We start from the raw sequence: 25,000 nt of genomic DNA on the forward strand, positions 1-25,000 counted from the left end.
CTCCCCGTGGCGACTGCACGCTCTGGATGGAGGAGCGGCGGCTGGGGGTTGTCCGGTACCCCCCAAGGCTCCCCTCTCAGATCGCTAGAGAAGGCTTTCTCACCGAGGGCGCATCGCCCCCTACCCAGCGGGGGACCCCTTCAGGCCTACGGAAGTCCGCCGAGGTGGACGTCAGCGCTCGGCTGGGCAGGAGGGGCCTGCGGTAGGGGTAAGCAGCGGGCCGAAAAGCGAGCGTTCGCGGTCGGGGCCGGGGCAAGCCCGTGCCGCCTCGCGAGGAGACGCACCCAAGGCCGCGTGGGGACGAGACAGGCGCCCGCCCCCACCGGCACATCACCCGGCCCCACCACGTCCGCTCCCACGCCCGGGCGCGAGCCCCGCAGAGGGGGGGACCCACCCGGCGTGCGCCCGGCCACGTCAGTCCCCCCCGTACAGGGTGAGGACGACGACCAGGAGGCGGCCCCGGCCCCAACCGAGGGTGGGGAGCGGGGCCACGCCTCGCTTACCGTCTCGACCCCTCCCCCACTGCTCAAGAGAGTGGCTCGGGACACACGACCACCGCAGGGGTTACCCGAGAGGACACGCTGGGGACGGGAAGCGATGCCACCGCTCGGCCTCGGGCACCTGAGGGACAACCTGGAGCGCTCCAGGGGCACCACAGAGGGCCAAGGCGAGACACGCTCGCACCCCGGCGAGGGGATACGTGGCGTGGCGGCGGGGGCAGCCCTCCCCCACCGCGGGGGAGGGCCGCTCGCGAGACAAGACGCCGAGCAGGCGAGGAGGCGAGAGGTGTCTGCCGCGTCACAAGACCCCGGCCCCGCCGACACCACGAGGCACGGGAGACCGAGGTCGGGCCGGAGTCCGCACCCCTTCCTTGCCCCCGCCACCCACGGGCGGTGGAGGAGAGGCGAGGGGCCCGCAGGCAGAACGAGAAGAGAGGCCACGTTCACCATGAACGTCCCGTCCCTCGTCTGGCGCGGCTTAGGCCCGGCCCGGGAGAGCATGACGTCACCACATCGGTCAGGTGAGCGAGCGAGCGAGCGAGCGAGCCATGGGGCAGGGAAGCCCCAGAGCCAGAAGGGAGGGCCCGGCGAGGACAACCACCAGAGGGGGGCCTGCTTCAGCCTCGCCAGGCGCCACCCACTCCTCGTTCCTCTACGAGGAGAGTGGCCAACGACCCCAGGCGGAGAATGCCTGACACGCGGCACGGAGCCTGGGAGGGTGGGGTCGTGCCGGCCACCACCGGGTGCCTGCGGCAGGGAGCGCACGGGGTAAAAGACCCACGCCGCCACCTCACCCCACCGCCCTCGGGCCACCAGAGACCGGAGGCGGCACCACGGGCCACGTCAGCCGGACGCACACACGAGAGCCGGCGCGCAGGCCCGAGCGGGCGGCTCAAGTGTCAGAAGCAGAGTCAGCTTCTACCAGGCCAGGGCTCACGCAGAGACAAAGCCCAAGAGCCCCACACGCGTCCGGAGACCCAACACTCGGTGACAGACACCGAGAAAGACCGTGTCAGCACCTATCTGCTGGCAGAAAATGCCCAACACGAAAGGAAAAATGACAGCGCCCGGAAACGGGTCGGGTCCACGATTTGCAGGGGGGGCCCCGGGACCTCGGTCCGGCCACCTGCCCCCAGCCCTACCCCCATAAATGGCAGCCCCGAAGCTCTCGGGGGCCATCTGATCGACCGGGGGGGGGAGGGGGAGGGGGAGGGGTTGAGGAGGAGCAGTGGGAATGGGAAGGGACGAGAGGGAGACGGGATCGGGCCGGGGACGCCCTGCCCGTTTCTCGCCCGCGTGGCCGGGGACTCGGGGAGATGCCACAGAGGCGCCTCCGAGGAGAGGGCCCCCCACGAGGGACCGCTCCCGAGCACCGGGCCGGGGAAAGCCTGCCTCCCCCACATCCCTCGCAGGACGCCCCCGTGCCGGTCCCCGAGTCCGGATGAAGTCTCGGTCCCTCAAATGCCACCGGAACCCACGCGGGCAGGCTTACGGGCCGGGGGGCGCCCTCCCTGGCCTCCCGCGCCAACAGGGGCCGGCCCAGCCACGTCTCCGGGTCCATCGGGACTCAGAAAACATTTCATCCAAGGAGGCGCCTCCGACGACCGGGAACCCCAGCGCGCCCGTCCCCGGCCTCACCGCACTGGGCCCGGGCCGCTCCTCGCCTCGGGAGCAGTCGTCCAAGGGACACAGACGAGGGCCGGACCACCTAGCCGCCGGCGGCCCGGGCGCGGGACACCCCGTCCCTTTCCCCCGCGGCGGCACGGCGCAGGCCGTGTCCGATCGGCTCGGGTCGGTCCCCGCGGCTGCAGGGGCACAGGCGGATGCTGGTCGACCAGGCCAGGCCACACGGCTTCCCCCTACACACGAGATCCCGGGAGCGCGGCGACAGTCACCCCCTCATCAGCCTGCGAGTCCAATCTGCGCCGAGAGCAGGACGCGCCCGCGGCTCAGCGCCACGGGGACTGTCACCGCCGGTGTCGCCAGCCTCCCCGAAGTCTGCCTCGGGCCCCGCCGCCGAGCCCCATCCCTTGCCGAGGTCGCCGACGCTCGGGAGAAGAGGGACGATCTCAAGAGCGGCAGCCAGATGGCGCCCGACAGCCGTCGCCAACGTCCCCGGAACCGATCCCGACCGCCGGCCGCCCAAACGCCCGAGACCGTCCCGGGCTGAGGCGCCGGGCGGCCGGCCGGCGCGACCCCGTGGCGTCCGCCTCGGAGCCCGCTCACCCTCGTCACGGCACGGCACGGCACGGCACGGCGGCATGAGGCGACGCGACGCGACGCGACCCACCCCGGCAGCAGATCAGGGCGGGGAGGACGGAGGGAGCCGGGGTTTGGCAAGACACGGCCGGCCGGGCGGGCGGCTGCCGCGAAGGGGACGCGCTCCCCACGCGATTCCCCGGGCGGGGGAGATCACACGGACACGCCGGCGGGTGGCCCAGAGCGACCAGGACGAGATCCCGGGTTCCCGGCGGCGGGGGGGGGGGGGTGGGAAGGGGAGGAGGGAAACAGGGAGGGAAGGCGGGGGCTGGCAAACCGAAACCAGGCGAGCGCTCCGAGAACAACGCAGGAATCGGCTTTGGAGTCCGTCCTCTCGAATGCAGGAGGTCTTTTGAAAGCAGACAGGCAAAGCCCAGAAGCTAGAAAAGAAAGGATGAAGACCGTCAACCCCATCGAAGTGGAAAGAAAAATCGATCTTGGCACAGATCGCGACAAAGCCCAAAGACAACAAATGGGCGCGTGGGGAAAACGCACTCGCGGTCGGTCGTGAGAACACGGACGTCAGCACGGCTGACCACAACCACAGGGAGGAGGAGGAAAAACAAAAAAATGCGGGCGGCGGTTGGGGGGGGGGGCGAGTCGATAGCCACCCGCTCGGTAAATCGAGGTTCAGTGCATCTACACAGAACAACACTGTGCATGGGCATCCGCGTGTCTGTGTGTGCATGTGTGCCCGTGTCTGTGTCTGTGTGTGTGTGTCGGTGTGTGTGTTTGACACACAGTCACACGTGGACAAGGAAACTGTAGCCCCATGTGGAAAAAAAAAAAAAACATGAAAACAAACGACAAAACCCACCACCAAAGGGAAATCAAGTTGTAGAACTTACTCTGGGGTTTTAACAAAAAACAACAACAACAACAAACAAACAAACAAACAAAAATGTAGAAAAAGCACCACCACAGCCCATCAGGGGTTCCTCTCCTAAACAGTCCAAGAACTCGGTCAACTCCACCTCCTAGAAGCCAACAAACCAATGATGAAACACGGGCAGGAGACCCAAACTGACTTTTTCAGTTTAAAAGAAAAAAAAAATTATTTTGTATCCAAATGGGGAAGGGGCGGGGGCGGGGGAGGATGGTGTGTAGAACTCAGCGGCAGAGTGCCTGTCCAGCACGCGCAAGGTCCAGGGTTCGATCTTCAGGACCTCCGTTCAAGTAAATAAGGAAGTCGGTGAGTCAGGCAATCACTAAGTCAGGCAACAAACCAGCAAAAGAAACGAATTACCTCCCCTCCCCGAATAAGCAAACAACAACCAAAAACAACAACAGCAACAAGAACAACAACAACAAAAAAAAGCCTAAATAAATAAATATATGTAAATAAGTAAGCAAGTAAATACATAAATAAGTAAACAAAAACAATTTAAAAAGGGGGAAAACGCACGCATTTCTGTTTGTAAGAGATATCCAGACAGGCCCAGAACCTGGAATCACGACAGCAAGTTCCAAAAACAAGCAGAAAGTGCCTGCTTCTGACGGAACATGTGATAGAGACCACCGTTCGATGGGGCCGGGTGGGCGGGCTGGCGGGCGGACACAGAGCTATGGACTCATACCTGACAGAATCCGCTCTCCGACAGAAGACAGAAGGCAACACGGAACAGGGGTTGGCGGTGGGGGCGAGGGGGAGAGGGCAAAACGGAGGTGGAGGAAAGCCATTAGGGAATACAGGACAGAAGTCCCTCAAAACATCCCACAGGAAACTCCTGGAAGACCCGGCAGTTCCACTAAGGGCCCGCGGATGGACGAATGGACAGTGTCACGTGGTCTGGAGAGACCTACACCTTGAGGGGATGATGTTAACCAAGTGACCTAAGTCCAAGAGGGATGTTGTCACTTCGAGGCAGAATCCCCAAGACAATACGCAGGAACACATGCAAGGAAGCTGAAACAGGCTCATGGATACCAAGAAGGAACAATGAGTGCAATGGGTGAGGGAGAGGAATAAGTACAAGCTTCCAGTTATCTCCAATTATTAAATACATTAATCACGGGTTGTCATGGACAGCAGGGCGAGTCGAGTCAATCCATACTATTGTCATGACGCTGTCCGGTGACGGATCCGTAACCAGACTCATCGCGGTGATCATCGTGGAACATGGAAGAATCCCGAATCGCTATGTTGGACACGTGAAAACTGACATCCTATTGTCAGGTCAATTATGAGAGAGAGTAGGGGAGAGAGAGAGAGAGAGAGAGAGAGAGAGAGAGAGAGAGAGAGAGAGAGAGAGAGAGAGAGAGAGAGGGAGAGAGAGAGAGAGAGAAAATTCTCACTGTCTTCCCCCAAAAAAAAAAAAAAGAGTTCAAAAAGAGTTCAGTGAGATAAAGAGTGGATGTAGGTGAGGGCAATAGGTGGAGGAGCTGAAAACCACGACGGCGACACATGTGCAGCATCCCACACGGTGGCAGTGTGGTCCTATGCATGCTCAGCCGTCTCCTAGCCACCTCCAAGTTGACATCCAGGGTCATCCTTTTAGGTTTCGTGGCTGCACTTTCGTCTGTCTCGGGCAATACTCTCTCTTGATTTTCCATGGGGGAAGGGAGGTGGGGTGGCCGGGCGGGCCACACCACGACACACCGCGTCGCGCGTGACCTGGATAACAGATACACACCCGTCCACCACCCACGGGCTCCGAAATCTGTCACTGGTCACGACGCACACTTCCTCGGTCCTTTACGGAGCGATGGCGGACCGAACAGGCAGCGGCCAACTTTGCCGTGCACACAATGACACTTCATCCCTCGTGGAAACAAACTGATGACGAGACAGCATGGTCAGGGGGCGGGTGTCCTTTCAGGAAGACACAGTCATTGAAAGTCCTGCGCACGGGAACTGGGCCAAGGGAGATCTCTATCACCCTACCCAACCCCGATCCAAATTCTCATTCGGGCAGCTAAGGGTCAAGGTCAAAGTTTCTTTCTTCCCGGGGCGGGGGCGGGGGGGGATCCTTTTGGGCCTCGATGGTTGTTCAGCTGGAGAGATCACCCTTGGGCTGCACATACATTTCGGGGTGGTCCATAGGGCTCCACGACAGTCCCGCCACCAGGCAGATGGTTCCACCTGATGAAACCGGTCTGGTCTTTCGTTCCAGGAAGACAAAGGTCCGTGGCCGAAGCCAACGAGAAAACCCCGGGTGTGAGTCCGGAGCGCCACCACTCTGGAAGATGTCTAGGCGTCGGGCTCGAAGAGGCTCGGGCGGCCTGAAAAACGCATGCGGGTTCAGGTCCACTTTCCAAGCGGCCTCCACAGCAATGGGCAGGAGGAGGGTCTCGAGAGGGGACACGGCAGTGATCTCTCTCCAGCAGATGTCCAGCTGCTCAGTCCGGCTCGGCGGGGCTTCAGGGAAAGGGCGGCTTTGGTTCTCGAGGATGCCAAGTCCAAAGCGGGAGAACCATGGGCAACGGGAGTCGGAAGAGCGTTGGCCAACTATCGGAGAAAACTCGAAGCACGCGTGACGTGGCCCAGCGTATCAGTGGAAGGCAGGGCGGGGTGGGGAGGGGGAGGGTGGCGGGAAGCACGCAAAGATGATGACACAGAACCGCATTCTCATCTCTATCACGCTGTACGAGAGTTTCCACTGAGACATGCTCCCCTTCCCCTGGTCTCTCCAAGGACGCGCATTTCTACCAAAAATCACCCCCATTCAGACTTGTCAGCTGGCCAGATCAGCATGCTTCCACGAAATTCGGCCTGAAGATGGACAGAAGTCCATTAAGCATAGCCATCGCCCCTAGAGGCTCTCGGACACCCGCTCTGCTGGAACGTTTCCTAAGGACGGCAGACGAAGATGGTCTCCACATGCTTTCCAGGAGACGTTCCTCAGAACGAGACCGTGACTATTCCGGAGACCGTGACTATTCCGAAGCAAGCCCGAATCGGTCACAGCAAATGTTCACGAGGAAGTCACGGTGAACCATCTGGGACACAAGTGTTTCCCAACCGGTCCACGTACGGACACGATTTGGTCCTAGCCAGAAACAGACACTTTCTCCTCACAGCATCCTTTTGTTTTGTTTTGTTTTGTTTTGTTTTGTTTTGTTTTGTTTTGTTTTATTTTATTTTATTTTATTTTATTTTATTTTATTTTACTTGTATGTATATATGTATGTATGCACATACGTATGTATGTATGTATGTACGTACGTACGTATGTAAGTAAGTAAGTATGTGTGTATTCCGGTCTGTCTGTCTGTCTGTCTGTCTGTCTGTCGGTCCATCCGTCCTCCGAAGGTATACCAGTCATGTCGGCCAACACACTTGACAGATCTCGAGTCTTTCCTATCAGAAGGATATCAAAGCACGTCCCCTTCGACTCATGGAGCCAGGAACGAACGCTTCCGTATCTCATCTTCTTTGGAAACGATCTAAACATTCCAGGGACGTCGCCAGACGCTCCAGTTGCAAGGGACCAAAAACTACGTGGAGGAGGCACCAATTTTTCAGAGACGGGCCGCCTCCCCCCCCCCCAACACACACACTACCCCCCAGGACTGCTTGGGATGTGAACACTTCCTGAGACTTGAGACCGAGCCAGCCATCGCTCCCAGACTCTTTATTTTATTTTATTTTATTTTATTTTATTTTATTTTATTTTATTTTATTTTATTTTTCTGGCTGACACATTTCATGACAGAGGTAACCCACAGGAACTTCAAGGATTCGGGGTAAACCTAGGGAGGCAAAAAGTTTCACCTCGAACGCTGCTCATCACAATCAAGACATGGCTCTTTTCACGAGACCAATCCCTTGACATTTGGTTTTCTGGATGGAAGGATCTGTCCCAGATCATGTCAACCTGAAGGAAAACATTTGGGTTCCTTCCTGTTCGCATTCCCTGCCTGCATGTTCCCTTGAAAACCAGTTCCATAGAGCTCTTTCGTGAATGAACTCTGGCAAGTGTATCTGGAGGGAGAAACACGTCAGGCCTACAAGCCGGGGACGTACACACGTGCCTACATGCATACATGGGACTGGGCCCTTTCCAGATCCTTGGACGGCAGTACCATAGAAATGAGGATGGCTTCCACAAGACTCTCAGGCAAGCCAAGCTCTGTTGCGAAAGCGATAGCTTGTGCACAAAGGAGAAGGTGGCATGACGGGAGGGGGGGAAGGGGAGCACCAGCTCCCTGAGCAGCAGGGGCCACTTGCTTTTCTACCTAAAGGAAGGGCTTTGTCTCAGGATCACTGATCACTTCCACAAATCATCCAATATCTTGGCTCGGCCGCAGGCGCCTCCAGGGTGCAGAGCCATCGCCCCAGGCTCTGTGGGGAATAGAGAAGACTTCCGTGAGGGGAAAGAAATGCATGAGAATTTTCTGCAAGAAAGCTCAGGAACACATAATGTAAACATGGAGAGTTGAGCTTCCTGTCTTGTGACAACTAGGTCTGCTGGGTCATGTCACAGAGAGCAAGCGAATCCTTTATTCCCCTGAGCCTTTTTCTTTCTCTTTCTCTTTCTTTGTTCTTTTTTCCCTTTAGAGTGTGTGTGTGTGTGTGTGTGTGTGTGTGTGTGTGTGTGTGTGTGTGCGCGCGCGCGCGCGCGCGCGCGCGCGTGTGTGTGTGTCTGTCTGTCTGTGTGTGTCTGTGTATGTCTCTGAAACTCAGGTAATGCCCTGTCTCATACAGACGAGACCAGCAGATCGACATGACCAGAGACTTTGTAGCTTTCATTTAAAAACTATAGGTCACTCATGAGTCGGGTAGGACGGGTGCTGCGTCCAGCGCAGTTCGGGACCGTGTCTGAGGACGGGCGACGCAAGAATTAAGAAACAAAGAGACAAAGTAAAGAGCAAAAATGGGACCAGGGGACTCAAGGTCTCGTGGATCTAGAGTGCCAAAAGCCTGGTCGACAGCCTGTTTATTGGGAGTCTACGGCTCAGGGGGGGAAAAAAAAAAAAAGATATGCGATCAAAGAGGTGGGGCTTTAGATATTTCATACCAGAAGCACGAAGTTCTGCTTGCTGGCTAACTGATTCATTTCAGGCCTAACCCTTCCAGGAACAATCACCCTCCTCCGGGGATGCAAAATTTCTAAGCGTATATCCTGTGATTGCCTCTGGGACATCTCGAGATAGCAAATATTTCCCCGGGGTTAAACCGCATGCTTTCCTGCCAGAACCAAGTTCTGTTAATGGCTGATCTGGCTTCCCATGACCGTCCATTGTTTTACCCTAAGGAAATATCTGCCATCCTTTGTGCCCTCACGGTCAATCTCAGGATTGCCCCTCACACAATTTCTTTAGCATCATGCATGTTCTAGGTCATCTACTGTGTAAAACATGAAAACAAAGCAAGCGTGTGCATTTTTAAGCAAGTTAAGTGTGAATGTAAGATTTTAAGCTCATGGAAATGTTGGTGCAGCTTGGTTTCTAGTTGCTTGTTTTCCAGCAGCTTGTTTCCCAGCAGACGCGTAGGACACTAGAGAACCCACTCACTTAGAAAGAACCGATGGGACGGGTAAGGTTTTTCGGCTCGGAGGGTGAAAGCTTTTAAACTCTGCGTGGAAAAAAAGACGTTTCAGATGTATATTTCTCCTTAAGAAGGCTGCGAATTAGAGTTTCGACGAGGGAGCCCTCGCAGCAGTGTGCACGTTTAAAAAGGCCTCCGCGTGCCCCCCCCCCTTTTTTTGTTTCTTCCATTTGGTTTCAGGTTCTACCTGATTCAGCCCCCTGGCCTCAGTCTCAGGCCATTGTGAGCTATGTAGACGTTTCTGACGTTGTCGAGACGGACAAGATAAGGACGGTTCCCCCAGAGAACAGGGCCGCTGCTTCTATGAGATCAAAAAGCTGACCTGCTCATCCAGCTCTATGTTTAGGAATTTGCTCCTTTCTGGGAAAGCGTAGAGCTCTGCGGTAGAGTGCGTGCTCAGCATGCACAAGGCCTTGGGCTCAGTCCCCACTACCACCACTGAAAACGTAGAATAAATCTAAATAATTACTTAAAACGTAGATAAAGACACCTAACGACCCGTCCCCCCTCCAAAAAGATAAAAACTTTTTGTTAAAAAAAAATTTGTTTTTTAAATTAAAAAGACAGGAGGAGGAAGAGGACGAGGACGAGGATGAGGAGGAGAAATTAGCTTCTTTCCAACAAGGAGATTTCCAGGTCAAATGGAGAGCCAAATATTTCTATGTTCTAAGACTTCAGCTTTCCACGTATCCTGGTGTCAAAACGTCTGCACGGGTAAAGATTGTTCATCATTCTGTGCCTATGCACTTCCTGCATTTTGGAGTGTTCATCTGTCCTTTCTCTTAGGAATAGATGATCATCATAAACAGCAGTTCTGTTGATTAAACCCCCTTTTAAAATATCGTTGTTTCATGTTCACTAAAGTTACCTAATAATCACTTCACGATCTATGGAAGTCAAATCATTGTGCTGTACACCTGAAACTGATAGAGGGCTGTATGTCAAACCTATATCAATAAAACTGAAAAAAGAAAAGAAGAAGAAGAAGAAAAGAAAAGTCGGCTCGGGGCATCCGATAAAGGCCCTCTTTCTGAGCGCACAAGTCAACCTCGGGCCGATTCACCCTGACCCTGAAGAAGGGCAAAAATCACCCTCCACTCTATCTCCCGTTAGGTCCCGGACACTAGCCAGAGTTCCCCCTCCCTCAACCCCCACCCCGTTCTTGCGTCACACTGTGTGGGCTCAGGCACACAACCTATCGGTTTCCTTGAGCGTGTGGAATGAATATCGCCCGAAGGGAATTTCCTCTGTTGTCGTTTAAATAAGCTGACGTGTTAATCAGTGCTACGGAGGGACACATTCCCTTTGACCTGATCAACCAGAATGACATCCCAGGACCCAGGAATGTACAATATCATGGATTGGAAAGTATCTTAGAATTCAGAAATCATGGTGATGTGGGTCTGATGACCTAGCTGGCTCCATACAAACCAAGAGATGAAGGTGCCCAACGTTTTCACTCGATGCTGCCTAAGTTCTTGACAGTCACTTTAAAAAAGGAAAAGGAAAATTTGGATGGCACGCTTAGTTTTGATAATGCCCTCTGACTGCATGGTGAAACGCAAGGAAAAGCCGTGACGCTCGCCCACGGTATAGAGAGAAACGCAGAACCGTGTTTCTGGTAGCCTTCTTCACCGCTGCGCCAAGGCGGGAGCGACGGCTACCTCATGCAAAGGAGGAGAGGACGGGTTTCTCGGCCCCGTCACACAATGCCAGGCAGAAGAAACCTTCTCTGATGAGACATAAGCGTGTCAAAGCGCATCCCTGCGTCGAAGGCTTCGGTTTCCCGGGGAAGGGGGTCGAGCCGAGGGACCCAGGACCCCACGTCAGTCAGTCAGTCTTTCACTGGATTCACTGGCCTCGCTCTTACCCCTCAGCAATGGCCGCTCAGATTGCTCACGGGGGTCTTTACCTTCTGGCTTTAGGAAGGACTTTAAACTTCGGCTGAGGGGCAGACACCCAGAAGGGTTCTTTCAGTTCACCCCATCTTAGGGAATGCCATACCCAACACGTTGGTTTTCATCCCATCGTGGGCCTACCTACCGGAGAGTTTTGCTGCTTAAAAGTCCCCTGTGCTCCACCTATTCATCAACAACCCCCCCCGCCACAACACACACACACACACACACACACACACACACACACACGCACGCGCGCACACTCACACACACACACACACACACACACACACACACACAGAGAGAGAGAGAGAGAGAGAGAGAGAGAGAGAGAGAGAGAGAGAGAGAGAAAGAGAGAGAGAGAGACACAACCTTCACCCCCGCACACACACAACCCCACTCATCTTTTCACCCTCTCTGGGCTTTTGCCCTTTTGAGAATGAACGTCATCCAGAGCCGGTACCCTACAGGATGCCACCTTTTCAGATTGGCTCCTTTCAGGGAGTCATGTGCACGCAGAAACTGCCCCGCCTGTCTCCCACAGGTCTCTCGGCTCCACGGGCCCCTGGTTTCCTTTTTAGAGCCAAATCACATGCCGTGGCACGGACCTAGCCCGGGCTACGTGTCCCTTCACCTCTTGAAGGACGCGTCTGTCTCGGTCGCCTCCACGGTTCCGGCGGTGATGAAGCAAGCCCCTCCACCCCCCACCCCCACCCCGCCCGCCATCCAGGTCCGTCCGTCCGCGTTCAGGTTTCCGCGTGGACGGAGCCCCGAGGGCTAGGCCTCAGGGTGAGGGTGGTATGGCGGGTGGCGGGTGGCACACTGAAGGGTCCGAAATCCGGAGGATGCCGGCAAGGAAGGTCGCCAGGTCAAAGCCTTCCTTCCCTCCCTCCGTCTCCTTAGGGTGGATGGCTGGGCCCATGAATTCAGAGAGGACACGAGACACATGGTGTGAACCGAGATTCCCAAGCCAGGAGACCTGGTGGAGGGTAAAGAAACGAGCTTATTGGGGGGGGGGGGGCCGGGGGGGGATGGGGGGGTTCTTAGGACTGCAGCCCAGGAGACACAGATGCAAGAAAGAAGCACTGGAAGTGTGTGTCACCAGACTACCCCACGGGGCAAGTGGAGAAGGGGAAACGAAAGAAAACACCACAAGAGCAAGGCGGGAACTTTGAAACGACAAGGCTGCAGCTAGCAGCTGCTGGCAGATTTGTTTTTGAAACCGGTTGGTGGCGCCCTTGAGCTTGATACAGTTCTGACCACTCATGCCCCCCCTCCCCCCATGGATGCCGGTGTCGGGACCCAGGGGAGGCCACCCCAAACATGTATGTGCCTCCGTGGCACACGGATAGGTTAGAAATGAGAGTGACCGAAGAAGCCGAGGGGCCGGCCAGCAGACGCAAGAGGGACCGGACCCTCAGACTCTTCTTTCTGTCTCCCTGAAAGCGGGAAATCAATCACTTCCGTGGAGGGTGCCCTCCCTGCATCTGGACTTAGGAAATCACCCTGATCTCCCACTGAGAGCCTTCAGGCCCCGGAAGCCTAGAGAAAACCAACCAACCTCGTGACTTCTTTCAGGGGCTTCCCCCCCCAAAACCCAAACTCCGTCTCGATTCTTCACAGACGGGTCACCCAAAACCAAAGTCTCTCAGCCCGGTCCATTTCGCACAAAGGGCTGATTTCTTGTCCTAAAACGGAGAAAAGCTGCCTGCTTCGGGGACACATGAGTGCTTGAATGAAAGACAGGAGGTTCCCTGTCGCTCCTGCTCAACGATCCGTCTGGGGTCCATTTTTGGATCAGTCCAGCCCAGAGGACTCAAGATGTGTAGAGGGAGGGGACAACGTGCCCCTCCCCGAAACAAGACTATGTCTGTAACCAAGTTCCTCCCACTGGCCGTCCAGCTCCATTTTGGATGACTGAATCCTGGTTCACCTCATTTGGCTGTTTTGTTTTGTTTCGTTGTGTTTGTTCTTGTTTTTGTTTTTTGATTAATAGACTTTATTTCCTAGAGCAGTTTCAGGCTCACAGCAGAATTGAGCAGAAAATACAGAGAGTTCTCACACAGCCCTCCCCACCCACACATATATCCTCCCCTCCCCTCAACATCCCTCATCAGTGTGGCCTATTTGGTCAAACTGATGGTCCGACATGGACACGCTATTATCAATCAAAGTCCATAGTTTACATGACGGTTCACTCTTGATGTCGTACGTTCTATGGGTTTTGACAAATGCATAATGACATGTAGCCACCACTATGGTATCCGACGGAATAATTTCATCGCCTTAAAAAAATCCCACACGCTGTATCTGTTCATTCCTCCTTCCCTCCCTCTCCCCAAACCCCTGGATACCACGATCTTTTTATTGTTTCTAGAGCTTTGCCTTTTCCAGGATGTCCTTTGGTTGGAATTGTCCAGTTGGTAACATTTTCAGACCGGTTTCTTTGATTTAGTAAGATGTCTTCTAAGTTTCTTCCATGTCTTTCATGGCTTGATAGCTAATTTCCTTGTCTTTCTTTCTTTTTTATTCATGTATTTATTTTTTAATTTTTTACTGCACACATATTTTTTAATTTACATATACGTACTGTTCATTGTTTCCAGGAAGGTTTAGCGCTTTAGCTTTTTAAACTTACATAGTTATCAAAGGAATAAAGCCAACCGCAAAATAAGGATGAATTCAAAAAGATACACACACCCTGCTATTAACAGCAACATCATTTATAATGGCCAAGATACGGAAGCATCCTAAGTGCACATCAATATTTGAATAGATAAAAAGAGGGGACACACACACACACACACACACACACACACACACACACACACATATACACACACGGAATGGAATACAATTCACCCGTAAGAAAGAAGGATATTTTGCCATTTGTGGCCTTTCCTTTCCTTTTTTTTTTTTTTTTTTTTCCCCTCCTCCACTTTAAAAACCAGAATTTTATAACTGGGATAAACACTTCCATTGCGTCAAAAACAGTAAAATGCCTAGAAATAAACTTAATCGAGGAGGTTACCTATACTCCAGAATCTGAAATGACACAAAGAAATGGAAAGCTGTCTTGTGCTCTTGCATTGGCAGAATCAATACTATCAAAATGGCCACACTACCCAAAGCAATCCGCAGGTTCCGTGCAACCCCTGTCAAAATACTCACGACATTCCTCACAGAACTAGAACAAACAATTTCAAAATGTATAAGGAACAACGGAAGACCCTAAACAGGGAAAGCCATCTTTTGTAGGTCTCCTCTCTCTCTCTCTCTCCCTCTCTCTCTCTCTCTCTCTTTCTCTCTCTCTCCCCCCTCCCTCCCTCCCTTTCTCTGTCATGTTTTTGTTCTCTTTTCTTAGGGTTTGATGACTTGAGACGATCCTTTAACATTCCTTGTAAAGCCGGCTTGATGGTGCTGAAATCTTGTAGCTTTCGTTTATCTGTGAAGCTTTTGATTTCTCCCTCAAATCTGAACGAGAGCCTTGCGGAGTAGAGTATTCTTGGCTGTCACTTTTCCCCTTTCATCACTTTAAATATGTTGTGCCACCCACTTCTGGCCTGTAGAGTTTCTGCTGAAAAATCAGCTGATAACCTTACGGGAGTTCCCTTGTATGTTATTTGTTGCTTTTCTCTCGCTCATTTTAATATTTTCTCCTTACCCTTAATTTTGGTCAATTTGATGATGATGTGTCTCGGTGTGTTCCCGTATGGTACTCTCGGCACTTCCACCTCATTTGGTTATTTAAAGGATCTTCAGTCTGTTCAATTCATAGGAGAGAACTTCCACACGTATTTCTTCTCAGTTTTATGAAACAAAGAAGGACCCAGAAAACTGGCAAAACATAAATGCTCTTCTATTGGGTTGAGCAAAGACAGGCCCTGGCCGGGGAGGGGGGGGGGTGTAGATGTATGTTATGTCCTGATTCCAGGAAGGAAAGGGGCCGGGGTCAGCGTGCCCTTCTTTCTGGGGTATCTGTCTGTTCGCTTTTGGTGTTCGGCTGGTTTGGTTATTTCGGCTTTCTGTTTGGTTCCTTTCACAGATCCAGTGGCTCAAAGCAGCATTCTGATTTTCTTTTCTCCTGGGGTTTGGTTTTTGATAGGTAGAGGGACAGGGCCCACGCAGGGGTGGGGGTGGGGGTGGGGGTCACTGCGGCAGAGAAAGGGAGGCGGCTATGGTGAAATCATCGAGCTGAGGGGATTTCTACGAGAGGGACTCTCCGAAGTGAATGGGGTCCAAGGAGATCATCAGGGTTTCTGTGTGCTCGGTTGGTTTTGTTCGTGCGTGTGTTTGTTTTTTCTGGACGAGGCCAAAGAACTCCTCGGGTGGAGGTGCGTGTCCGAAGGGTCTGACAGGATGGGAGGATGCGGGGCGAGTCAGTCCATGTGCCCAGAAAGAGAGAGAACCTGTCATAGCTGAGACTCAGGCCTTTTTTGGACCTAGGCCCAGAGAGCAGTTCGGCTCCGAGCATTCACGGAGAAGTTCGTCGCCACCTCAGTCGTGTCCCCCACCCCCGCCCTCCCCCACGCCTCGGCCCCCAGTGAAGGAGGAATCATGAAGTGGCCGCACTTAGGCTAAGCCAATTTTGGGCTTTATGCTTACTGCTTGCTTTTAGAACGATCAGCAAACTCGACTGACCAGACACCGCTCCCAGCCCCAGGCCCACTGTTCAAAGCAGCTAAAGTTGTCGATTCTAACTGTTTGTTTGATTGGACCTTCCTCTGATCGTTCAAATTGACAATCATGTTTGACGTCTGAGTCTTTCCCCAGGAAGGGAGTCACGGGAGGATAAGCTCAGGAGAACGACCAGCCCCCTCCCACCCCCCCACCCCGAGTTCCTCCGTGGCGCTGGTGCCGCCGGGTGAGTCTGACCAGAGAAAGAAGGTCACGGGCTGATGACCTACTAGACCACCAGGAGGTCCCATGTTACCAGACACTCATCCAGATTTAGGAGGAAGTTTTATCAGAGACCCTTGTTGATCATGAGCACCTTTTATGCTCCCGCCTGTTGTGATTCCCTTTCATGCTCCAACCTGTTCGTCCACAGAAGCATGAAACCCCAACCCCAAGACGGGTTCACAGTTTGGAAGGCACTACTAGCCTGCTGTGAGTCCCCTTTGCCCAGCAAAGCAATCAAGCTGCCTCTTTTCTTCTAAACTCTAAGACCCTGTCTCTGGGTTATTTGGCTCGTCAGGGACGGGGTTGGGGGGGGCGATCTTTCGGCAACACCCGCACAAGTTTCCCTGAGTGGCAGGAACCAGCGTGGCCCTCAGGCCTCAGCCCCGCAGGCAGGCAGGCAGGCAGGCAGGCAGGCAGGCAGGCAGGCAGGCAGGCAGGCAGAGCTGGAGCGACCGTTGGTCCCGCCCCCGCCCGCGCACCCCCCCCCCCGCCCCCCGCCGCTGCTTCCGCCGCCGCCGCCGCCGCCGCCGCCGCCGCCACTGCCGCCGCCGCCCAGGCCTCCTCCACCGATCGGTCCCAAATCGGGTCCTAAATCGACTGGACTGTCTCCTGGAAGCGGGGGCGGGGACGTCAGGAGGATCCATTCGGCAGGGCCTCGTTCAATCGCTTCATTCAAATGCAGAAAGCTCTGTGCTCAGGTCAGAGCCTTTGACTTGGCCTCCGGCTCCTCTCCGTTGAACGGCTTTTGTTTTTTGGTTTCAATTTCCCCACCCTTAGGCCACCCCGTCCCAACTGCACGGAGGGAGGCGGGAGGGAGGGGGAGAATCTCGCCTGGTCTCAGGCCAAAGGAGTCCCCTCCTTTTCCTAACCTGGGTAAACCCCACTAAACCGTTTGAGAATCATGGAAGGGCATGGAAGCAGACCTCTGACTTGATAGATTCCTCTGGGATGGGAGACTTTAAAAAAAAAAAAAAATTCTTTTTCCCCTGCTTCCAGGGAGGCAGAAAGGAGGGACAGAGTGTTCCTCTTGCCTCGGGCAGTTCTTTCTTTGTTTGTTTCTTTCTTTTGTTAAATCATGCTTTTTTTTTTTTTCCCTTCCTTTTTTTTCCTTCCAGTTTTATTGAGACAGAGTTGACATACAGCAGTGTATACTTTGGGGGGCGGGCGGGGAGAGGAATTCGATTTTATGCATTTATTTTTGACCGGAGGTACTGGGGATTTAACCCAAGACCTTGTGCTTGCTTGCTAAGCACACACTCTACCACTGACCTATACCCTCCCCCTTGGCCACTTGTGAAGTCCCTTTCATTCAGCATAATCCATCGGGCACATTTTGGGGCAGCCTACTCTGGACCCCAACATTTCCCTATTCTGTAACTTCCCTGGAAGTTTTACACATTAAAAGCTGGGCTGTTGACTGTGCGTGTGCGTGTGCGTGTGCGTCCGTGCGTGCGTGCGTGCGGTCTGGGGGCAGGAGGGAGGGAATGGTTTCCTAGGGGGCCTGCGTTTCATGGACCCAGTTTCTTAGTTCTGAGAACAGGTCTGTTCAAGGAAACTGTTGCCGTTGTAGTATCTCGTCTCAGGAGGCGGTGGTGTCGATGGGCTTCTGAAGCTAGGCCTAGGGAGCAAGCAGTCAGGTATCGCCTAAGAGGCACTTGTGTGGACAACCAAAGTACAGCACAAAGGTGAATCGTCGGAGCAGATGAGAAACCAGATTCAGGGCCGGGAGTAGGGGGTCAGTCTGGTAGGAGATTTCCACACATCGGGGTCATCGAAACGGCTCGAGCAGTTTGAAATGCCTCTGATGATGTCCTGGGGTGTTCGGCTCAACTCTCTGAGCGGCTCCCCCGAAAACAGGCCCGAGGATGGTTTCCACAGGAGCTGTTGTGGCCATTTCTCTGACGTTTACCTCCCGTTGTCCAGCTTCAGTCTGCAAGGCTTCAGGAGACGGAGCGTTTTCGTACTCAATGATGCCAAGGCAAAAGGGTGAGAGAAAATGGGAAACATTCGTGGAGAGGGTCCTAGGCAGATAGTGGACGCAACTAGAAGACCTTCAGTCTCCGGGCTGGCTTTCAGGTTGAGACAAAAACCCTAAGGAAAGCGCTTGCTGCCACAGGACATAGACTAACATGGGAACCATCCAGAGAAGATCAGCACGGCCCCTGAACGTGGACGACACACGCCCATGCGTGAAGCGTTCCATAGTTTTAGTGAAGTCAGTCACCCAGGGAAAGACAGATATCCTATGCCATCACTTCTAGGTGGGATCTGAAAGTAAGTCAAGACACCCATCCATACATAAATAACTCCATTTTAAAAAGACTCCAAGGAACCTATTTACAAAACAGAAACAGACTGGACTCGCAGACATGGAAAAGAAACCGATGGTTAACACAGGGGACAGGGTAGGGTGGAGGAACGGGGTAAGGCGGAGGGATAAATCAGGAGTTTGGGATTAGCAGATATAAACCACCCTATACAAACTAGGTACACAAGTAGGTCCTACTGTCTAGCACAGGGAACTATGTTCAATAGCTTGTAATAACCTATCCTGAAAAAGTATACGTGTGTGTGTGTGTGTGTGTGTGTGTGTGTGTGTGTGTGTGAATAAGTGAATCACTATGCCGTACGTCATAAATGAACACAACATTGTAAGTCAACTATACTTCCATTGACAGAGAGTTCCTACAATAAGCAGGCAGACAGACCGACAGACCGTCAGACAGACAGACAGGCAGGCAGACAGACAGACACACACACACACACACACACACACACACACACACACACACACACACACTGTCTGTCTGTCTGTCTGTCTGTCTGTCTCTCTCTCTCTCTCTCTCTCTTTCTCTGTCTGTCTGTCTATCTGTCTGTCTCTCTTCTAAGGGTGGAGAAGAGTTTGCTGAGCTATTTCGGGGGCCCTCTCATCCTAGTTCCTATCTCCAAGTTGGTTCAAAGTCCAAAAGGCCGTCAAGCACTTAGTCAGATAGGTCCCTCGAAGAATACCTCCCACATCACGATGACAGACTTCTTAGGCCAGCCGAGAAGGTCCTTCAGTTCTGTGCCCATCTTGGCTCTAAGTTGATGTCAGTCCTCCAGGATCCAAGAAAGCCACGTTGGAAAACAAGTGGTGATTTTGATGGGACAGAAGATCAGTCATTTGGGGGGCGAAGGGTGGGGTAGGGAGAGATACCAGCCTGTCTGTCTGTCTGTTTTCATCCAGTGTGGGAGCCTTCCCAAAGAGATAACTCGAGAAGAGAGAAACGGGGAGTTGACAAAGAACACGTGCGGTGGCGTGCCCTCCCCCCACCCCAGGAGAAGGCCAAGCCAGAAGTCCCTCCGGATGGCGGGCTCTGGACTCCGGCTTCCAGGGGAAGCGATATTTTTTCCTCCCCATTTCAGGCCCGGAAGAAGAGGGAGAGGCAGAGTGTCCTTCTCGGGCATCCGTTGTTTCTGAAGCACGCTTGTTGCCGAAAGATCGGCCCCCGTCCCCGATGAGCCCAAGAATCCAGAGACAAGGTCTTGGAGCTTAGAAGAAAAGAGGTCATTTTATCGCTCTGCCGGGCAAAGGGGATTCACAGCAGGCTAGCGTCTTCAAAACTGTGTACCCACCTTGGGGATGGAGTGGGTGGGGTGGTTCTAGAGCCATAGCTCAAACAATCAAGCATCGATCACCATCCACAGAATCGTTTTCTCATCAGAAGACTCAGCATGGTGTCACGATGCCTCCCAGGTGACCCATTCTATAGAGGCTGGCGGTTAGATCTCATTATCTCATAAGCACTCAAGGTGTGGCCTTCTTGGTCACTCAGGCTATTTTGTCAGGTCAGTAGTCCCGTGACCGACCTTCTCCTCGGAGAAGGACTCAGAGACCCAGCACGATGATGACTTGCAATGAGTGAAATACAGTAGAAACAGTAAGATCGATAGCTTCCAGTTTCAACAACGGGCCTGGAACCGTGAGCAGCAACCGGTCAGTCAGAAGAGTCGACCGTTTTAAGGGCGAGCATAAGAAACCGAATGACACCCCCCCCCAAGCAAATGAATGAATGAATGAATGACCTAATGATCCTCCCCTCCTCTCCCCCCCCCCCCGCCCCAAAACGAAGCAATCCGTTAGCCTAATTCCGGCCATTTTATTCATCCTCCTTCACCCTGAAGCCCCAGTCAGCCACGTGCCACAGTGGTCTGTTTTCCGGTTTCCTCCACCACCCCAACCCCCACCAACGACCACCCCGCCAACATCCCCCCATGCCCAACCACCGCCCCAAGCGCGGGACTGGACGGGGGTGCTGGGGGCTGAGGGGGCGGCGATGGCGGCTTGAGGTGAGGGTGGGGAGTGTTCCGCCCAGATCGTATAGGAAGCTCAAACACAGCTGCAGTACGAGACGAGATGGTAGATTTCTGTGAGTCCTCCCTCCTCTTAAAATCCTTCCTAAGGAGGAGACAGACAGAAAGAGAAACATCACCCTCACTCCCAACGCCTCCTGTGCCCTCGTTGCACCCCAAAACAACAACAAGAAAAACAAAAACAAACACAACCACAAATAACTCGCTATCCCTGGGGAAGAAGGTTTCGATGGCATGGGGATATCATTCTAAACTTCATTCCCTCTTCATCACATTTCATGGAAACCGATTGCAATCTATGAGGCCCTGTGAAGGTAGGGGTTGGGGGGTAGGGAGGAGGGAGGGAAGGGAAGGGGGGGAGAGAGAGAGAGAGAGAGAGAGAGAGCGCAGAGGAGAGGAGGGATAAAAGGGGAGAGGACAGGAAAGGAGAGGAGGGAAAAGAGGGGAGGGAAGGGGAAGCGAGAGGAGGCGAGGGGAGAGGAGAGGAGTGGAGGAGAGGGGAGAAGAGAGGAGCGGAGGGGTGAGGGGGGAAGGGAGGGGAGAACAGGGAAGAGGAGAGGAGGGGAGAGGAGAGGAAAGAGAGACAAGGGAGACAGACAGAAAGGCACACACACACACACACACACACACACACACACACACACACACACACACACACACAGAATAGCGAAATGGAGAGAGAGACAGAGAGAGACAGACAGACAGACAGACACGGATCTAGGTCCGGGAGACTACACATGGGTATTCTTCTGAGTGATTTTATGTGTTTTCTCAATCGCCACCTATGGAGATAAAAGTCGCTCCCATAAGATGAAGGGAGTCCTTCTGCCACCGCCCCCGGCCCCGCCCTCCAGCACCGCTTGTGTTTGTCAGGGATTCCAAGCCAAAGCACGTGGAGGAGTGGGAGAGCTTCCTGGCGGCCCAAGGGGGAGGAAAGTCCGGCAGCATGAGAGAGGTAGTTGGCACGGGGAAGCTGGAGGCAGGCTGACGAGAAGATGGGTGAGGGGGCAGGGAGGAGGGTTTCCCAAGTTGGAGAGCCAAGACGAGGGAGGGGAGCCGTCGGTGGTCGCGTTCTGACCCCGACCCCGACCCAGACTGGAGCGGATCCCTGAAAGGAGGCGGTTCGGGCTCTCCTGCCGAGAACGCCCCTCTCTTCCTCTTTGTGCAGAAACACCTTCCGCGGACCGAGAAAGTCCATCCCGAGACCCTCGTCGGAAGAGTCCTTTCCAGACCCATCACGATCCTCCTGGGCCAAGGGGTCCAGGGGATGGGGCGGGGCCTCCATTCGATCCGTCTTCCGTCCGTCCATCCATCCGCAAGATCTTGAATATCCATGTAGGATTCCGGATGGTAGCAGTTTTCCAGGATCCTCCAGATCCTTGTAAGACCTCTCCTGGCAGATTCGACCCCTAGGTCGTACCGCGCAGCACAGGGCACTAGATTCAGTCCCTCGGGACGAGGGTTCCTGAAAAAGACCAGGAAAAAGAAGAACACAATCACTATGGTGTGCACCAGCCAGAAACCAGCACAACCTCGTCACTCTAACAGACTTGCCAAAGGCGGGGTGGGGAGAGAAAGTCATAGGATGGCTACCATCCCTCCCACCCCCACCCCACACGCCAAGCCCCCCAGCCCATCGTCATCCCTGCTCCCCCTCCTCCTCCCCCTCCCCTCCATCGACGCCCGCCTCCCGCTTGTACCCCACTCCTCCGAACCCAGCACCACCCACCTCGGCCTGGACGTGCTCGGCTCGGCTCGGCTCGGCTCGGCCCGGCCCGGCCCGGCCCGGCCCGGCCGTCCGGCCGACTTCTTCGCAGTGTCTAAAATAGCGCCCGGCCGACAGGCAGGTGGCACACGGCACCCGGCAGGGGAGCGAGCGGGACGGTTCGGGATCTCTGGGCGGCGGGGACACGCGGCCGGACAACCAGGAGCACGGACGGCCTGGCGTGCGTTTCTCCGCTCGGGGGGCCTCGACCAGGGACTGTGGTACGGGGAACGGGGACACACACACACACACACACACACACACACACACACACACACCCACCCACCCCTTCACCCCCACCCCCACCCCCACCTCCACCTCTGACAGCTTTCATTTGTTTTCGGCCGACCGTCCCTCGATGAGGTACAAGTGCCGGGGCTGGGGCTGGGGCTGGGGCTGGGGGGGTGGAGTTCCTCCCTCCACAACGACCCCACACGGGCTCTGTTCCAGTCACCCGAGTCCTCTTCCAAGTGAGACCACAGGCCTCCATCACCCGGCGTGAGCACTCGGGGGAAAAAGTCACCATCCTCATCGCTCCGCTCCACCTCTACACGTGAAGAACAGTTCCCAGCCCACGCCACTCAACCCCACCCCACGCCCCGATGCCACCCACCGCAGTGGAGAGAAACGAGACGAATCCACAGACGTCCATCCATCCGATGAAGAAACGGACGGCCCCATTCCAAGGAAGCATAGATATCTAGTCAGGAGATTCATCGAGTACTATGGAGGCGGTGGGAAAGGGGGGGGTGTGTTGCGGTGGGGAGGGCCTAGAGATCCAGCAGTACAGCCCGTGCTTAGCATGCAAAAAATAAAGGCCCAGGGTTCAATCCCCAGCACCTACTCTTCAAAAATAACCCGCGGAGAAGCAAGACGGCGGAGTAGAAGGACACTCGTAGCTCACCCTCTCCCACAAATACACCAAAACTCACATCGACGGACCCACTCGGCCAATCAGAGCACCTGCGGAACTCCGACAGAACACCGCCCTCTTCGAAAGACAAAGACGCCCAAAATCTGGTAGGAGAAAAGGAGAAAAGAAAGAGTAAAAAGCAAAACAGTGCGGGAGGGACCGGTCCCGCGGGGAGGGAGCGGCAGAGGAGGAATAGGGCTCGTTCGCCAAAACTGCCCCTCTCCAACGGAGAGGCCGACGGGACGGAGGGGGCGCCCCCGAGCCTCAGATCTACCCAGAGCACCCCTTGACCGACCGATCCAAGTGAAAGGGGCACAGAGGGTCCCCGCGACACCCAGCCCGAGTCGCAGGCCGGCAGCCAGGGGCCGGGACAGGCCGCACGAGCCGGGCGGAGGACCGGGGCGGCGGCCGGGAGGGGATACAGAGCAGAACAACCCGCCCCCCCCCCCATACATGACGGGAAAAGAAAGGCAAAGCAACACGGCCGGTGTGCCCTGGGGGGAGGGGCGCCGTAGCCTCCGTCTCCTCAGATCCGCGGCGCCATCACCGGCGCTTCTCGCGAGAAGAGAGGCGGGACGCAGCCACAGCCGCCATAGCCTCTGGCGTGCAGCATGCGGGCGGGGGCGGGGCCGAGACTCGAATCCGCACCCTGGGGCTCCGCAGCCTTCTAGGCAGGACTGAGATTCGTTTACAGCCCGAGGCAGATAGGATATTTCTGCCCCGGTACCTCAGAGAACTCGCGCCACCATGACTAAGAAGGAGCCGAGTTTTGGGACGCAGCTAGGGGCGGGGCGGTTCCACGGTCTTCCCCGAGCCCACCTACGGAGAGGAGCGCCGCCGACCCGAGTCGGAGCACACAGCCGCACGGAGCAGCGGAACGACCGGGGCCGGGAGAGGGCGGGCGGCCAGCCAGCCACCCTCCTTCCCGGGAGGAACGCAGCATCCGACCGCGGTGCCGGGAACACGTCCCCCCCCCCCCTTTTTTTTTTCCTTTTCCTTTCTCTTTTTTAATCTCTCTTCTATCGGTTTTACCTTCTGTTACCTTTTTAACCTTGACTTTTGAACAGTCGTCTACGTCGACGGTTTTAATCCCTTTTAAATGTTTCCTTGAAAATCTTTTTATTATTATTATTTTTAAACATCCACCCCCTTTCCTTTTTCTCTTCTCTTGGTTTAGATCTCCTGTTATTGATTATTTACAGGTTTCAGATATCGTTTCTCGATCTTTTTTCTCCTTTTTATTAAGGTTATTAAAAGACGTCTCAACTCGATCGCTCTTCTGCTTCCACTTACTCTTCTATTATTGATTACACAGTGTCTTCAAACCTTTTCTTTCTCCCTCCTTTTCAAATCCTGTGTTTTATCTCTTGTTAAAGTCTGTTCTATTTCCGATTACCTTTTAAAAATTTACTTTTGAAACAATTGTGTTTTATTTTCTGATCTTTTCTATTTTTTAAAGGCTTTTAGAAGACGTCTCACCTCGATCGCTCTTCTGCTTCCACTTGCTCTTCTATTATTGCTTGTACACTCTTTTCAAACCTTTTTTTCCTCCATTCTTTTAAAATCCGGCTCCCCCACCCCCCTCCCCCTCCCACCGTCTCTGTCTCTGTCTCTCTCTCTCCCCCTATCCCCCTCTCCGTCTCCCTCTATCTCCCTCTCCCTCTCCCTCTCCCTCTCTCTCTCTCTCTCTCTCTCTCTCTCTCTCTCTCTCTCTCTCTCTCTCCCCCTCTCCCTCTCCCTCTCCCCCTTTTAAAGTTTTATTCCTGTATAGGCTTTAGATAAATACCTAAACTCCTTAAGGACCACAATAGATAACTGATACTCCTTAAGCCACAGTGCCAGAGAGATAGGAGCAGCATGAGGAAGCAGAGGAACCACTCCCAATGAAAAGAGCCAGAGAAATTCCCTGAAAGCACGATC

At 54.4% G+C, this 25,000-nt stretch overlaps 1 protein-coding gene and 1 non-coding gene across 2 annotated transcripts in view; one reads left to right on the plus strand and one right to left on the minus strand.

The window, feature by feature from the left end:
- Positions 1-18,151: 18,151 nt before the first annotated feature.
- Positions 18,152-18,258, plus strand: LOC140692334 (U6 spliceosomal RNA). The gene has a single exon (XR_012067905.1). It is a non-coding gene; the product is annotated as a U6 spliceosomal RNA (small nuclear RNA).
- A 1,945-nt stretch (positions 18,259-20,203) lies between these two features.
- Positions 20,204-25,000, minus strand: part of LOC140692302 (uncharacterized) — a 6,612-nt gene continuing 1,815 nt past the window's right edge. The window contains exons 2-4 of the mRNA XM_072956957.1: positions 22,132-22,455; positions 21,577-21,867; positions 20,204-20,487 (exon numbers count right to left, since the gene is read on the minus strand). Coding sequence (XP_072813058.1) covers positions 20,476-20,487; positions 21,577-21,867; positions 22,132-22,455 — 627 coding nt within the window. The 3' untranslated portion in view covers positions 20,204-20,475. The remainder of the gene's footprint in view (positions 20,488-21,576; positions 21,868-22,131; positions 22,456-25,000) is intronic.

The sequence above is a fragment of the Vicugna pacos genome, unplaced genomic scaffold, assembly GCF_048564905.1.
Source record: "Vicugna pacos unplaced genomic scaffold, VicPac4 scaffold_5, whole genome shotgun sequence".
Lineage (NCBI taxonomy): Eukaryota > Metazoa > Chordata > Mammalia > Artiodactyla > Camelidae > Vicugna > Vicugna pacos.